General features: G+C 31.2%; 2 protein-coding genes across 2 annotated transcripts; one reads left to right on the top strand and one right to left on the bottom strand.

Moving 5' to 3' along the window:
• Nucleotides 1-2,302: 2,302 nt before the first annotated feature.
• On the top strand, nt 2,303-5,545 carry LOC107926973 (copper chaperone for superoxide dismutase, chloroplastic/cytosolic). The gene is made up of 6 exons (XM_016857923.2): nt 2,303-2,735; nt 2,853-2,879; nt 3,038-3,110; nt 3,221-3,355; nt 4,107-4,330; nt 5,085-5,545. Exons 1-6 carry the CDS (start codon nt 2,457-2,459, stop codon nt 5,346-5,348), a joined length of 1,002 nt encoding a protein of 333 aa, XP_016713412.1. The 5' UTR covers nt 2,303-2,456; the 3' UTR covers nt 5,349-5,545.
• A 231-nt stretch (nt 5,546-5,776) lies between these two features.
• LOC107926974 (geraniol 8-hydroxylase) lies at nt 5,777-7,830 on the bottom strand. Its single transcript, XM_016857924.2, has 3 exons — nt 6,990-7,830; nt 6,571-6,752; nt 5,777-6,494 (listed from the first exon to the last, which is right to left on the bottom strand). Exons 1-3 carry the CDS (start codon nt 7,690-7,692, stop codon nt 5,889-5,891), a joined length of 1,491 nt encoding a protein of 496 aa, XP_016713413.1. The 5' UTR covers nt 7,693-7,830; the 3' UTR covers nt 5,777-5,888.
• Nucleotides 7,831-17,464: the final 9,634 nt, after the last annotated feature.

Genomic DNA, 17,464 nt, shown 5'->3' with positions numbered 1-17,464 from the left:
AGAAGCATGATGACAATGTCTAAGGTAACATTTATATTTACTATGACATGGGATATATATTGGGATATATATATTTGCCTGTATATTATCGCCAAATATTACCAATGAATTTCTTGACTTGTAGGATACAAACTACGATCATGAAGAGTATATTCTAAATATTTGATGCAGAACCAAGGAGCAATGAGGATCATGAGAAAGGAAATCAAGAGTTCGTTTGATTTTTGATTTTTATGTTTCTTTCTTGATTAATTCAAGTTCTGACTGAATATATATGTTAGTGTTTTTTTAGTTTCTTAGTTTTATGATCTATGTCCTATTCTTAGGCAGACCTAACTCTTTGGACTTTGAAATTTACTTCTTTTCTTTTATTTCTAAAAATATAGTCCTTTTAATTTCAAATTTAAAGTCCAATTGATGATTTTGTTAAATTTTAGGTACGTTGATATAGTTGATTTAAAAAACAAAGTACAATTTTTTTTTTATAAAAACACATTTTCAGATTTAACAAAAGTCATATGATAATATAACAATGTTACCAATTGGATTTTAATTTTCAATCAAACAAGTAGAGAGATTAAGTTTCTAGAATTAAAATTTGAGGGACTAAATTTTAAAAATCTAGAAGGTACAGGAATTGTGTGCAGAATTTAGACATTTTAAGTATTTTTCTTATATAATGTTTAGAATTGGGAATAACTCTTACTAACTTTTACTACAAGAAGAAACTTGCTTCAGCCTGCTCAAATCCAATATCGATGCCAACATTATTAAAATTCTTCTATTAAATTCATGTCTATTATAATGTCATTTTATTGATTATATGATTATTAAGTGAATAATTTTTTTTAAAAAAATCACATCAATAAATTTAATAGAATAATTTTAATCTTTTAAATTCAAAAGTATATAAATTAAAATCTTAAAAATAAAAGTAAAGATTCTAAATGCACAAAGCTTTAAATGTGTTAATAACTCATATAAAATTTTCCTTCATACAATTTTTCAAAACAATGTTAAATTTAAAAAGTTTTAAGTTCTTTTATCTAAAAAAAAAATTATAAATGAAATCAATTATCCCTTTTTAAGTAAAAAAAATTCAAATTATTATTTTCAAATTTTATCTAAATTTATTAAAATAATATAAAATATTATAGTAATAAAATAAAATTTAGAATAATAAAATAAAATAAAATAAAATTTAAAATTTGAGATTTGAGATTTGGCTTATCAAACAAATTTATAATATAAACTTAGTATTTATAAAATTCAATAATTAACTTTTCAACATTTAATTTTTGAATTCATGAAACAATTTAAATGATTTTAATAGTAAATTGAAATATTAAATAAAATTATAAAGCAAAACAAAAACAAAATTCGCCATTGTGCTATGGCGATAAGAAAAAAAAAACACTAGTTGAATTCCTTACCAAGCAACTTATCCCTTAAAAAAGTTAAAATTATTGTTAGTCTCTATAATTGAACAAAATTTAAGATTTAATACTTATACTTAAAAAAGTTAAAGAATAAGTAATCTTTATTATTATTTAAAAATCTCAGCCCTACTGAGTATTATTTGTAAAAAATTGACAACATGAAATTTTGATTAGATTGTTGAGAGATTGATTTATAGAAAATAAAGATGTTAAAATAAAAAAAATTGATAGAAATTAGTAAGAGTAGGAGTTTAAAGTTGAAAGTTTTAAGTTTTAATTAAGTTATAAAAAATCATGTTAATAAATAAAGAAATGGGGAGGTATTAGGTATACATTTACAATGAAATAAAAATCTCTCATAGTTGCATAAGTAATTAACAATCTTTATCCTATTATCAGGTTATAATTATACCTATTATGATTTTGCTCTACAAATGATTTACCGTAAATAGGTTGAATTTAATACAAATTATATTTAGGAAAATATTATTATTTACGTATCAATTCAATTGAACTTTATTAAAGATTGATAAACATATCTTATATTTTCTTTATCACACCCTATAATAAAAATAATTTATTTTTTAACAAGTAATTATATTGAAAAATATGTGCAGATTTTTTTATTTAATTTTATATTCATAATTTCAATCTAATTACTATAATTAGGATATTGAGTAAAAAATAATTGCTCTTGGCCCAAAACAAATATGAAAAATAATTTCAAAACTATCAGAGCCAGGTTTCGATCCTGGGACCTGTGGGTTATGGGCCCACCACGCTTCCGCTGCGCCACTCTGATTAGTTGATATTTGTTTGAAGATACCTTTATTAATAATAAAAATAAGTAAAATCTCATATTACAGCGTGCAGAATTAGCTCCTTAAATTTATTATGCATTAGTTCCAAGTTACAAGTTGAGATTAGAAGCATCTGGAAAGCGAGCCAACTCGCGACTCTCGTCGAACCGCACCTTCACCTAACCATCAAAAAGTAAAAAATTGCCAAACAAAAGCTATGGCATTTTTAAGGTCGCTGACCCCTGCCACTGCCACTGCCATAGCCGCTGCCTCTGCCTCTGCCTCTGCCTCTGCTCTGCCTGCCGCCTTTGTTTTCTCTTCTTCTTCTTCTTCTTCTTCCTTCTCCTCTTCTCGCAATTCTTCTCATTTCCCCAACGCAAAAAGCCTCCCTTTCCTCTCTTCACCACCCAATCGCTTAGGCCTTACAAGGAACTTCGCGACCTCTCCCACTGCTCTTAACATGGATTCTCCCTCTACTCATCACAACCCATCTCAGGTTTCTTATCAAATTCCCAATTTTGAGCACTGCCCAGTTCTTTTCTCATCAAATCTTGCTCTTCTCTATTACTATTATCTTTAATAAATTCTGCTTCTTTCAATCTTGGATTTGCAGGAAAATGGGTCCTTGCCTGACCTTCTTGTAAGTTAACATCTTGATTAATCTATTTCATTTAGTATTCTCCTATAAATTGAGTTCCCCCCCCCTCCCCCAACTCCCTCTTTTACTTGAACATGAAGTGGATGGTTATTGTATTTTGTTGACATGCTAAAAAGTTGGGTCTTTAATTGTTGTATCAGACTGAGTATATGGTGGATATGAAATGTGAAGGTTGTATTACTGCGGTCAAGAATAAGCTACAAACAGTTGATGGTAAGGCAATAGTGATAATTTTGTGATTTACTAATCTTTTTTAGGCTTTGAAGGGATATTTTTTAGCCGTTCTTTCATTTCGTGTCTATTTTCTGTTCATAAATGCAAAGGAGTCAAGAGTGTGGAAGTTGACTTGAGCAATCAAGTGGTGAGAATACTTGGTAATTCGCCTGTGAAAACCATGAATGAAGCATTGGAGCAGACTGGTCGAAAAGCTAGATTAATAGGTCAAGGAGTGCCAGAAGGTTTGTCAAATCTACCTTGTATTTATGTTGGGGATATTAACCTGTATATTTGTTGTTTGCTCACATTTATGCATGCTGGTACTAGACAGAAAGGAAAGGCATAGTTTCTCATGGAATTTCATAATTTATGTAGCAACCAGTTCTATGGTTTACTACATTCTAAACAAGATGCTGAACTGTTCTAAAAAATGATAAAATTTATGCTCTATTTAGCTTGTTGATGGAACTCCTTGAAATTTTAGAAATGTCCTGTCAATTGCTATTGTTATTTATATGATGTGCTTAAATTGTACCAATTTTCTAAGGTAGCGTTTGGGAGCTAGGATTTTAGAATTTGGATGTGGATTTCAAAAATAGTGTAAATTGAGTAGTAAACTATTTAGAAATGTAACATTCATGATAATTTCTCAAATCCATGGATTTGTTAGATGTCTATTTGGTAATGAACTTGAAGTTCTTAAAATATTTTTGGAGTTGACAAATCCTTGTTTTTATGCCTTTTTAAATATATATTATATTGAATCTCAACTAATTTGTCCATAAGATATGCATTTCATTCTTACCATTTATATGATAAATGAAATCCAAATTCTCAAAGGCATGTTCCCAAACAGAGCATAAATATATTGATGGGAGTCGATTTCTTGGGGCACATTTTTGAGCATGCTATTCATATAATGGAATTCTCCACCCCATTTCAGCAAATGAAACTGCAATTTCTCAAATTATTATCCTTGCCCTTCTTTTGCAGACTTTTTAGTTTCTGCAGCTGTTGCTGAGTTCAAAGGGCCACAAATTTTTGGTGTGGTTCGATTGGCTCAAGTGAGTATGGAACTGGCTAGGATTGAAGCCAGTTTTAGTGGTCTGTCACCTGGAAAACACGGTTGGTCAATTAATGAATTTGGTGATCTGACAAGAGGTGCTGCAAGTACAGGGAAAGTGTTTAATCCATCAAATGAAGGAACTGCTAAACAGGTTATTTTCCCAACTTCTGCAATCCCGGATTTCATATTTTTCTTTTTCACATAAATCATGAAGTGACCTCACATGCGACCCTTTGCCTGTGTATTTTTATATTTCATTTTCTAACTGTGAGTTCGCGCGCATGTCAGTTTAATTTCATTTAGTAAGTATAAAGTGCAAGTTTGAGATTCAAAGTAGCACTTGTGTTAAAGATGCAACTTACTGGTTGATGGACCTATCTCAATGCTATCTGAAGGGCACAACTATAATGAAGGGCATGGTTTACTGCTGCCTTAAGATTTTTTCAAATGATTTACTTGATAGCGAATTTGTTCTGTTCATAATTTTAGAGTTCTGTAATGACTGAATATATGCTTAAAGACCCAAGTGTTTTTAATCTTGCTTGCAGACTTCTTTGTTGAGAAACAAAAAGTATATATATATATAATAAAGCAAAATTGTGGAGAGATTATTCTTTGCTGTAAAAAAATTGATGCTAGTATTTAAGTTACCAGTACGTAGAGTTTTTCTAATATACATGGAATGTTCTCTCTTTTGTTAACTACATATTTATTTAATCATAAAAAGCCAGGATCTTGATATGTATTTAAGTTACCAGTACGTAGAGTTTTTCTAATATACATGGAATGTTCTCTCTTTTGTTAACTACATATTTATTTAATCATAAAAAGCCAGGATCTTGATATCCATTCTTTCATACCATCATGTTTGCTGTTCATTCCTTAATCTTGTCTTTGCATTACAGCCAATTGGCGACCTGGGAACTCTAGATGTGGATAAGAATGGTGAAGCCTTTTACACTGGTGTCAAACAGCAACTCAGGGTTGCTGATCTCATTGGGCGGTCAATAGCTGTTTATGAGACTGAAGATAGATCGGATCCAGGTCTGACGGCTGCAGTGATAGCCCGAAGTGCTGGGGTTGGTGAAAACTACAAGAAGATATGTGCATGTGACGGTACCACCATCTGGGAAGCAAGTGACAAAGATTTTGTCACCAGTAAGGTCTAAGGATTTGTCGAAGTTGGTATATGTACTTATATCCTTGGTACCAGGATTCTTGTTAACATAATTTATGAGCTCTAGGCTTCAATGACAATGGAAAAAGCTGTTTAATCCATATATATATATATACACATAGAAGATGTATTGTGGCAGTGATATTATGGTTGTTGACGAAATGAACCTTTGTTGAGTTCAAATGTCAATATTGTCTCCCGCATATGACATGGTAGTGAATAGGTACGCATGGTTTTTTATGTGGATGATGAATGCTAGCATTGCCCACTATGTTTGAAAAACATGAAATATAATATAAAATAATTCGATAATAACTTTGTCATCAAGTCTTCAGTAGTTATAGATACAAATAATCAACATGATATTGTTGTTAAAATAAAACTGGGATACTGAGCTTTATGAAGAAAAAGACCGTAGCAGACATTATAATCGATTCTCAGGATCTTATTGATTGACAATTGGAGGTTTTACAATCCAAGCTTATTCATTTCCAGTACTTGAGATAATATCAGCAAACAGAAAAAACCAGGATCAAATTGAATGTGGGATAGATCTTAATGGTTGAGCTTTCTGTAAAACAAAGTGAAACTTTTCATCCATGTTTAAGTTTTCGGGTGCAACTCCATCTTCAAGTTCCCAATCAAATGAATGAATAAGTGTACCCAACATTGAGTGCAACATTCTCATGGCCAATGGCAATCCAGGGCAAATTCGTCGCCCACCTCCGAATGGAATCAGTCCAAAGTCATTTCCTTTAACATCCATTTCTGATCTTATGAACCTTTCTGGTCGAAACAAGTCGGGCTCCTCCCAAAAATTGGGATCTCGACCTATAACCCATGCGTTGATAAACACTTGTGCGCCCTTTGGAACCACGAAGTTATGAACCTCAATATCTGCTTCAGCTTTTCGAGGGATTAAAAAAGGAGCTGGAGGATGTAACCTCAATGTTTCCTTGACAATTGCTTGCAAATAAGGTAAACAAGTAACATTGGATTCCTCCACCAGGTTCCCTTTGCCAATTATTTGTTTAAGTTCTCTCCGGGCTTCCAGTAAAGCTTGGGGGTTATGGAGTAATTCTGCCATTGCCCCTTCTATTGTACTTGTAGTTGTCTCAGTTGCCGCTATAAATAAAACCTGTTTCATAAATTCTTACCAAGTTATGGACTTAAAATTTCAATAGGAAAAAAAAGAAAGGAGATAAAGTTGCAACCAGAATCAAATGTTTGATCTGATTTTTGTCAAGCTCTTGGTTGTTTTCTTGACTGAGTTGGAGAAGAGTATCCGATAAATCATTAGTTGATACATAATCACTCATCCTTCTCAACTCCACCCGCTCATCGATCAAATTGTCGAAAAGATCCATAATCTTTCTTAAATGAATTGTCATTCGACCAGGGATTTAAATTGCGGTCGCGGTCGCGTTTTCGGTCGCGTCGCGTTTGTCGCGGTCGCGGACATAACGGACGCTATTGCGGTCACTGCGGGTATCGCGGTCGTGAATTTTACATTACTTATTGTGTATTGCGGGTATAGCGGGTTTCGGCAGTAACGGTTTCGGACGGTGCCGTTACCGCTATATAACGGCCGCTATTTCGGTAACGGACCGCTATTTAAATCCCTGCATTCGACGCCTATTGCCCTGCAAGTCAAGATTAGCAATAGGGAAATAATCAGCAAAGTTGGGTTTTCTTAACTCTTCCAAGATACCCTGCACAATTTCTCGGAACTCCTCAGAAGTTTGAGAAGAGTCGGATAAATCAATAGAGAAAATAGTATTTGACATAAAACTAAGCGTAGTTTTAAAAGCAGCTTGGCGTATCTCAACAGCTTCTCCGATGCGGGAACTATGACGAACATCAGCGAGGAGTTGTTCTACTTTGGTGCGCCTCAAGTATTGGTTAGCGTCAAGTCTATGACTAGCAAAAATGTGCAAATTGCAGATTTTCCTATGATTTCTCCATGTGGTTGAAGCAGGCATCCAAGGCAATCCGACTTCGTGGTGTCGAAGGGCACGAATGGCATCAGGAACGGTTCGGTTACAAGATACGGCATCATGCTTTTGGAGGATTTCTTTGGCCATCGTTGCAGACGAGAAAACTACAGTAGTTATTTGCCCAAGTTTCAAAGTCATGATGTCCCCATGAACCGAGGCAAGTTTGGCAAGAGACTTATGGGGATTATCACCAAGCTGAAAGAGGTTCCCGAAGATGGGAATTGTTGGTGGACCAGGCGGAAGCTTGGCCCTTCTTCCCAATTTTCTTGTGATTGCATGGAGGGCTTGAAACAAGATCACGTAGGAAACAAGGTACATTAACCAACTCAAGAGATCCATCTTAATTGCTTGTTCTCAAGCTCTGCATCAACCCTTGACTATCTTGGTGAGTTTGATAATGGGAAAAAAAAAGATAAAAAAGTCGACCAGCTTCAAGAAAAGTTGGGACCTGTACTGAATCACTAATTTAGATTTTCTTCCAACTTATTATGGCGTTGCCTTTTAAAGAATTGCTAAAAAAACGACAAATGTATACTACTGTGAAACCAATTAAATCTCATTTAATTTCACCTCATAAAAATCAAATATATGATTTTAGATTAAACTAGTTTCTCACGTTTTACATTTTATATTTTAATTGTGGTCATTAATGTGAAATTGTTAGGTTTAAATTCTAATCGTTATTAGAATTTAATCTAAAATCATATATTTTTTAATAAAATAGACTCTAATAAGATACTGTAATCATTTCCGATTGATTAATAAAATATGCACTCTCTTTACTCCCCCATTCTCTTTGTTATTTACTTTTTGTATATTTATTTTATAACACGTTATCAATGCGATTCTTTTTTATTTTATAATAAGGTCACTCCAAATTTATTGTTCAAGTTGTTGTCGATTGCCTTCTAGAGCTATTGCAATTTCAGTCTTCATTTAAGGCCTGCGCATTATGGATAATCATTAGAGCTTTTAACTACTAGATCTTCAGGTATATTTTACTATGATTTATTTATTATATCATGTTTATTATAATTGGAGAATAATCATGACAACATGAATAGATTGATTTTAATTTGAAATTCACGCATGTTTACGATGGTTATTATGAAATAAAGAATTAATGGAGACGTTTAAAAGTTTGTCCTACTAGTTGCATTCTTCGAAGTGAACGCAAACATAAAGAAAATAAAAGATATAACCATGAACCACTAAAAATGGGAACATAGTAATAAATAAGAAAACAATGAGAGTTCTTAAGATAACTCTTCAAATGATAAAGATAACTTATGTTATCAATGTGATATGAAAAATTATTGGCCATATATGTGGTGTACACCTAAATATTTTGTTTTTGTTAATATTCTTTTAAGGAAGGATATGAGAATGTAGTAATAAATTCTATCATTATAGATAGAAAGTATTTATCTTATTTGGTGCTAAAACAAACAAATATTATTCCAATATTTGATAGTATAGAATTAGTCGAAAGCTCTAAAAGAGCTAATATATTAATATCTTGTGATAGTTAATCCATTGATTTTAAAAGATATTTATAATGGATCTTATATTGAAATTGTGAATGAGGAAAATATTATATTTCATATGAATCACTATTGCTATAAATATCTATTTTGAAAGGATGAAAAAGAGAGAATTGGGTTATTAATTTATATTTATTTTATAATCTTTGTGATCTTCTTCTGTCATCATCCCTATTAAGGGATTGAAAACAAAATATTTGACTGTGAAAGATCTATTTATAAGCAATAAAATATGATAATTCTATCTAAAGCTCATTATGATTGGATGCACCTGAAGTTGTTAAATTTTTTTTTTTAGATATTTGAAGATTTTGGCATATTCCTTGAAACGAATATTGCATATAATTGTTTGGAAATTATATTTATTTTGTTGACTTAGTGACATTATAATATTCACATTGATTTGGACATTTTCATTAATAAATGTCACAATAGCACTTATATGTGGATACAAAGTAAAATGAATGATAATAAAATTATTAATTTGTTACAATTTAGTATAATTAAAACACATGTTAAAGTAAACCAGAAGTTTACTAATACAAATGCATTTACTACTTGGCGTGACTAGTTAGACCATCCTAGCTCATATATGATGCAAAAAATAATTAAGAATTCATATGGACATTTACTAAAGAACCAGAAGATTCTTTAATTTAAAAGAATTATCATATGTTGTTTGTTCTCAATGAAAATTAATTGTTAGAAACTCACTAGTTAAAGTTGAGATTTAATGTCTTGCATTTATGAAACGAAAATGAGCCATTCATCCACCATGTGGATGGTTTTGATATTATATGATTTTGGTAGATGCATCTACAAAATAATCACATGTATGATTAATTTGCAACCTGTCGTTTGCAAGATTGCTTTTTTTAAATAATTAATTTCAGATCATGTAATTAAGATAATTTATCTTGCCAATACTAATGAGTTTATATCTGTCTTTTATTGATTGAGTTTGAAAAACTTTTGTAAAAAATTGTTATTTATACACATAATGGTTTAGAAAAATTGTTGATTGAACGCCTTTGATTAATGTCTAAACCATTACTTATGAGAACTAAACTTCCTATTTCAACATGATATTATGTTGATTTATGTGTTATACGCATCAAGCTAATAAGTTATAAATACTCCCCATTACAATTGGTTTTTAATCAATAGCTAAATATTTCTCATCTTTAAATTTTTGTATGTGCGTATATGTTCCAATTGCTCCACCACAACGCACAAAGATGAGTGAATCCTCAAAGAAAGTTGAGAATATATATTAATTACAAGTTTCTTTATATTATTAGATGTTTTGAATGTATTCGAGATTCAATTATGACATGATTTGTGATTACAATTTTGATTCGATAGTTTTCTTGACATTAGGGGGAGAGAAATAATAACTTGTAATGAGTTAGGAGGAGAGTAATTTGAAACAGAAGTTCAATAAGGATAACTGTTAATCCCCCTAACCCTATACCGTCGTCGGTAGAGGATTACGAAGTATTACGGGCCAGTACAGTTCAAACATGAATAATACTGAAATAATTATTAAGCAATTCAAGAATTTGCCCTACTGTCTCTGTAATGGGCCCTCGAGACCCAAATTAGAAAATAAATCGGGACTCAATTGGGAGCTTATAAAATCTTTCGAAAAATTTTAAAATTTCCTTTAATGAACAGTACCATACGCCCGTGTGGTCTAGATAACACGCCCGTGTGTTCCATAACACACCCGTGTGGGCACACCGTGTGGCTCACACGGCCTGGACACACTCGTGTCCTCTACTCGTGGAGCTCTCTGACTTGTTACCCATGAATAAATTGGTTTCACATGGCCAAGTCACATGCCCGTGTACTTAGCCCCTGTGGATTTATTTTTCGAATCTAGTGCAGTTTTCACACAGATGTATCACACGCCCGTGTTTAAGACCGTGTCATCCACAAGGCTGAGACACATGCCCGTGTCTCTGCCTGTGTGGTAAAACCTGGACATACTGAATTGTAACATTTTAGGTGTAGGGGACACAAGGCCTAACAACATGCCCGTGTGCAAGCCGTGTGTCTCACACAGTCTGGTCACACGCCCGTGTGCCAGGCCGTGTGGACTCAATAATGAGCCTTTCACAATTTACTAGCCAACCCTGCAAATTTCAAACCACAACCAATACAAATACGTTTTATATATTATCCAATACTTGACTTAAAACACTTATCATGTATCATTATCAATTATCAATTTACTTATTTCACTATTACAATCACAATGCAAAATAACACACTTAAGACATCCTAGGTACATGCCATTATCAACAATTAACATGCTTTACCTTATTGAGTTCGAGATTGGCCTAAAATGCTGATTCAACTGTCTGACCTTAACCTAACCTGCACACGGAAACAAATCGTACGCTGAGTATGAACTCAGTGGTATTTCTATAATCCAAACACTTAATAATATAACATACACTTAAAAACATATATTGATCATAAGTATTCAATTATTCATTTCATGGGTAAATTCTTTATAACTCATTCAATTCTTATCATCTATTAATTCGATTAGCTTTCCAAAATAAATTCATAAATCACTTGAACAATATTTTTCCCATTCATATCTAATTCTGAGTTACTTAATTCATATGTCTCAGTCATTCTTCAGTTCACTATTCAGTAACATTAAATAACATTCAACTATCACATTTCCATTAGTATTTTGTACTTATCCATTTCAGTAATAGTTAGTCATCAGTAATAATCAATAATTCAGCAACAGTCAAATATTTAGTAGCAGTCAATTATTCAGTACCTTTATTTACCCCTATTAACATGACTCGGACCTGGACGGATACACGGATCCAACCTACACACCTGGATAACATATAGTGTTTCATCGACTGAAGCCGGAATACACTGTAATGGTAACAGTAACAGTAATAGTAGTAGTAGTGGTACACAGAGTACCTCATCGGAATAAATCCGAAACAGTAACAGTAACATTAAGGTAGGGAGTACCTCTTCGGAACAAATCCGGAACAGTAACAGTAAGGTGACACTTATAGTGTCTCATCGACACAAAGTCAGAATATCCCTGAACACTTCCAATCCTATGGCACGCCAACTATATCCGACTTAGCCCGATATTGTTAATAGGGTTTCTAATTCATTTTCCAGTTTTCAATCAATATGTATATATATCAATTAATCATATAATTTAATAAATCAATACAATTCAATATAATTCAATTCACTTTTCATTAACATATAATCAAATTCTACAATAAACACTTATTCATAATTATTTCACCACATTTTCAAATAAATTCATTTCAGTAATAAACACAATACCACACTTATATAATAATTAAATTCACTTAATTAAACTCTAATTAACCACTCATTTTACTTTGTAAATATTTTTAATAAATATTTACAAATCCATTTTTCAGAAACGGAGACCCGAAAATTCACTTTCCGATAACAGTAAAATTTGGGTCATTACAATAACTCATTACAAGTTAACTGTTAGATGTATTTACAAACTTAATGAAAATAACCAATAGGACAATCAGTTAAAACAAATAATAGATTGATCGGTTCCAAAGATGAAAATTCTTCTAGATGGTCATATAGTGGAGACGGGTGCTCCATACGAGACCAAAGACAAAACTAATAAGTAAAACTTCAGAAGATATTCAAGTACCTAAAACTGAATTTTAAAATAATGAAAATAAGAGATCTCAATAAGTTATGTCAATTCGAGAAAATGTGGAACTGAATAATAAAAGTGATCGACAATGATTTTGCATAAAATATTATTATTGAAATAATAAAACAAAATGAGGATCTTGAATAAATCTATTGAGAAATATAGATATAGAATAAATTGATCAAAATAGAAAGACACAACTCAAGTACAAATAAATTCGTAGTTTGGATCAGTAATCTAAATATCTAAATTTATAAAGCCACTGAGGTTGCAAATGAAGTAGTTTTGCAAAAGTGGAATAAAAATATGATGTTTTGCTAAGTCCTGACATTGATTATGAAAATATATAATATTCTTTTGTGGTGGATGCAATAACCTTTATATATATTATTAAACTGGCAATCCATAAAAGATTTAACTTGCATCTAATGGTTGTTGTTAGAACCTTTTATGAATCACTATACAGTGTAAAGTTTATATTAAAATCCTTCAAGGATTTAGAATACTAGAAACATATTGAAATTCTCGAGAAATTGTTCATTTATATGAATTGAAATAATTTGAACATATGTGGTAAATTTGACTTAGTGAATAGTAGTTGAAAGAGGATTATAAAATTATCCAAAATACCTATTTGTGTATTTATAAAAGAATCATGATTAAAGTTTGTTATGATTATTGTTGAATCTCCTCAAGAGATCAAACTATATTTCCCTAAATTTCCTTCACTCATAATTTTTAAAAGAATGGTAATATAAATGCTTAGAAAATACATTCAAATAGTAATTTGAAAAACTGGTATTCAAGATTGAATAAATAGAATATAATAAAATATGTGATATTTTCATGAGGGAGAGTAAATACGCGTTGCACTCTTTTTCCCTTAATCGATGTTTTGTCCCATTGGGTTTTTCTGGTAAGGTCTTTAATGAGGTAGCATATTATGCGTATTATAGATTGTGTACTCTTTTTCCTTCATTAGGTTTTTATCCTACAAGGTTTTTCCTAATAAGGTTTTAACGAGGCACATTATCTATCAAAAGACATCCAAGGGGGAGTGTTATGAATGTTCTATTAAGTGGATGTCCATTATGATCAAGATAAGGTTTTAATGTAATTTAAATTCTAATAATTATTAGAATTAGATCTCTACTACTTTTATACTTCTTATGCCTATAAATAGAAACTCCGATGAAGCATTGTAATCATTCTCGATTGATCAATAAAATACGCTCTCTCTTTGCTCTCTCATTTTCTTTATTCTTTACCTTCTGTGTATTTATTTTATAATAGAAATAATATTATTTATTTTAGTTGTTGAATATAATTAAGCTATATTAACTTATTTAATACTTTATATATATTATAATAAAAAATTATAGATATATGATAAGTATATATTTTTTACTTACCTTATATTCAACTCATCTACTTCTAGTATATTAAAATTAATTTCTAAGCAATTATAAAGTCTTACTATAATAAATAATAATGATTATGATTTTAAAGTAATTAAAATATCATAAAGTAAAATTGAAATTAATAAAAAAAACAAATAAGCTTTCGCATTAAATAATGCAATGATAGTGTTTTCTTCAAAATATCGTAAAATTTTACCACTCATTTGATTAACTATTAATTAAGGTGATAGTATATTAATAAGAAATTAATTAACTAATATATATATTTTCTCATCAAATCTTACTATTCTCTATTCCTAATCTAATAGCCCTTATCTGGTCCGGACGCTGAACCCGAGTAATAGGATGCTGCAAACAAATACAAAGTAACTACATACCATTCATACTTCAAAATCTCAATACAATATCATTTCACCACATATAATCAAGTATAAAATGCAATTCAATTAATTTCGAGTTTCAATTAAGCTTACGAAAGCTTTAATTTAACCTAACATTAATCAGGGATCAAATTGAAACAAAAATAAAAAGGTAGGAAAAATTTTGTAAAAAGGGGTCACACGACCGCGTGAAAGGCTAAGACTGTGTGGGCAAGCCGTGTGGAGTTGGAGTCACACGGCCGTGTGAACAAGCCGTGTAACTCATTGATGTCGTGTGAGTCAAAAGTGCAAATATTCAAAAGATACCACACGGTTGTGTCGCAAAGTCATGTAACATAATGTGGCCATGTGTACCAAAAATCACCCTAAACATACAGACAACACGGCCATGCCATATGACCATGTATGACACACGACCGTGTGTCATGCCGTGTATCTGGCCGTGTATACTTGAAGAAATCTTTCAAAACAAGCTTTCTAACCCTAATTTACTTATGCCACAAGCAATAAAATACATTATACCAATTCTCAACCAATTCAAAAGAATCAAAATTATACTACAAACATCACTTATAACAATCAACCTAAGTGCCTAACTAACATTCCACAATTAGCATCTCAATTCAACAATTCAAATTCAACCAAAACACCACATTCAAACCATTCCAATATGCCTTCCAAGACACTTCAATACAACTAACAAACTTTCATCAATTTAGCCATTCAAGCAATTTCAAATTCAACCTCATAAGCATGCACTAATATTACCAATTTATTTCATCTCAACATAATCATACCATCCACCTTTATTACAAATTTCATGGCACATCACATGATCATTATTTAAGCAAATAAACATACATGCCTAAGCTACTCAATAATATCACCACTAAATGCGAGCTTTGCCAACACCTACACACAAATAAATATGATTCTCAAAATGCCAACAAAAATCCAAAATAGAACATTGCTTAACCAAATGACACCTTAAGTACATGCCATAACCAAAATAAAAATATCACCAACACTTGAGTCTGGGGTTGTCTTTGGATGCTGAAGTTGATGATTAAATAAAAAATTACCTAACCTGCGCAGAAAAAATAAAACTGTACGCTAAGTATAACTCAATGAAATTTCTATAATCCAAACATTAAACATAATATAATTCATTCAAACACATAAGTCAAAAGTAATTGATGATCTGCAAGTTATCATGTAAACTTTTACTATTTCATAGTTTCATTATCTAATATAACAAAAGACACTAGTATGAGGCATAACACTTCCATCTCATAACCATTTGAAATATCAAACATTAAGTATCTCATTTTATCTCAATATCCATCACATGAATTTAAAGAACAAAACCATTTTTTAACTCTATTCATTTCACATTTCATTATTCTAATTCCCATTCTTATTTCCTTATTAATCTAAATCAGACTTAGAGGGATACACGGATTCAACCAACACACCAATTTGACACCAGTGTAAGTCGGATAAATTTGAAAATAATTAGTTACACCCTACGCTGGCCAATAAAACTAACAAATAGATGTGCCTAGCACTGATCGGTATAACCGACAAAATGTGGTGCCTAGCACTCCCCAGCACGTAGTCATATATCCCTGAATTCTTCCTATCTTACGGCATGCCAATTTTACCTGACCCTACCCGAACAATTAATAGGGTAATAAGTTTATCACATTCATTTATAATCGATTCACAATTTCCATATCATAGCCCCAATCAACCAATCAATAATTTTCATATTTAACTGCAAACTCGTCGAAACAGTATTACAATTCCACATTTCAAATAATATTTAATATTTTTAAATCTATTCAATTCAGTCCTTACACAGACAACCAATTCATAACAAATCATTTCAAAGAATTGAATCAATTATAATTCACCTTATAAACTTACCATACAATGCAATGCAAAAGTGAAACAATTGAGATAGTTCAGATTATAGAAACACAAACTGTACTCTGAGCTATTCGTCGATGACTTTGCCTTTTCCTTTCATTTTCGAGGAATTTGGGTCGGCGTTAGCTACGGATTAAGACAAGCATACAAAATTATCAATACATAACGAGTTTCACATTCAATTGCTAATTTATGTAACTTTTGCATTTTATTCAATTTAGTCCATAAAACTGGGGCTAACATAACTTTCAAATCTAGCCCCAATCTTTTATGCCAATTTCACTCTAGTCCTAATTGAACTTCCTATTTCTCATTTCTACCATGAATTTTGAAATTTATACATTTTAGTCCTTATTAAACAAAACCATCAATTAACTTTATAATTTAATCCTTTTTCAACTCTAAACTTAAAATCTATCAAATTAACTCCTAAAACTTCAACTATTTATCAATAGAAACATTCTCAATCTTTAACAGTATCGAAAAATACTATATGTGTCAGCTAACTCAAGCTCCCAGAATTTCAAAAACATTATTTTTTTTTAAAAACTAAATTATACTAACCGATTTAAGCTTCAATAATCCACTTCAATGACCGAATCCTCATTCTCCCTAATTTTCCATTCGGTTTGCATGAAGAAGAATAGAATATGGTGTTTCTCTTTCTCTCCAGTCACCTAAGTATTTCCATTTTGTTTTATTTTAACCTTAGTTTAAGATTTATTTTAACCTTAGTTTAAGATTAAACTTTAATTAAGTTAAAATTTTATAACATTAATAATCAATTAACATTCCCTACCGTCCACTATCATTAAGGTAGGGGTTTAATTGTTTATTAATCCCTTAGTCATATTTTAATTAAATATTCCTTAAAAATTAAACTTTTGACATTTTTAAGATTTAGTCTGTATATCCTAATTAAGCATTAATTCGACAAAATCACATGACCGCAATTCAATTCACTCCTAATATAATTTTATAAATATTTAATAAAAGTATTTATAAGTACAGTTTATAGAAACGAGATCTTGAAATTACACTTTTTACACTACTGACTTTCGGATCATTACATCTACTATCTTTATAAATCCTGATTCTTTCTGTCTTGGATTTGTAGGAACGTGGGTCCTT

This window comes from Gossypium hirsutum, chromosome A08 (genome assembly GCF_007990345.1).
Source record: "Gossypium hirsutum isolate 1008001.06 chromosome A08, Gossypium_hirsutum_v2.1, whole genome shotgun sequence".
Taxonomy (NCBI): domain Eukaryota; kingdom Viridiplantae; phylum Streptophyta; class Magnoliopsida; order Malvales; family Malvaceae; genus Gossypium; species Gossypium hirsutum.
This window is presented reverse-complemented; position numbering and strand designations above follow the sequence as displayed.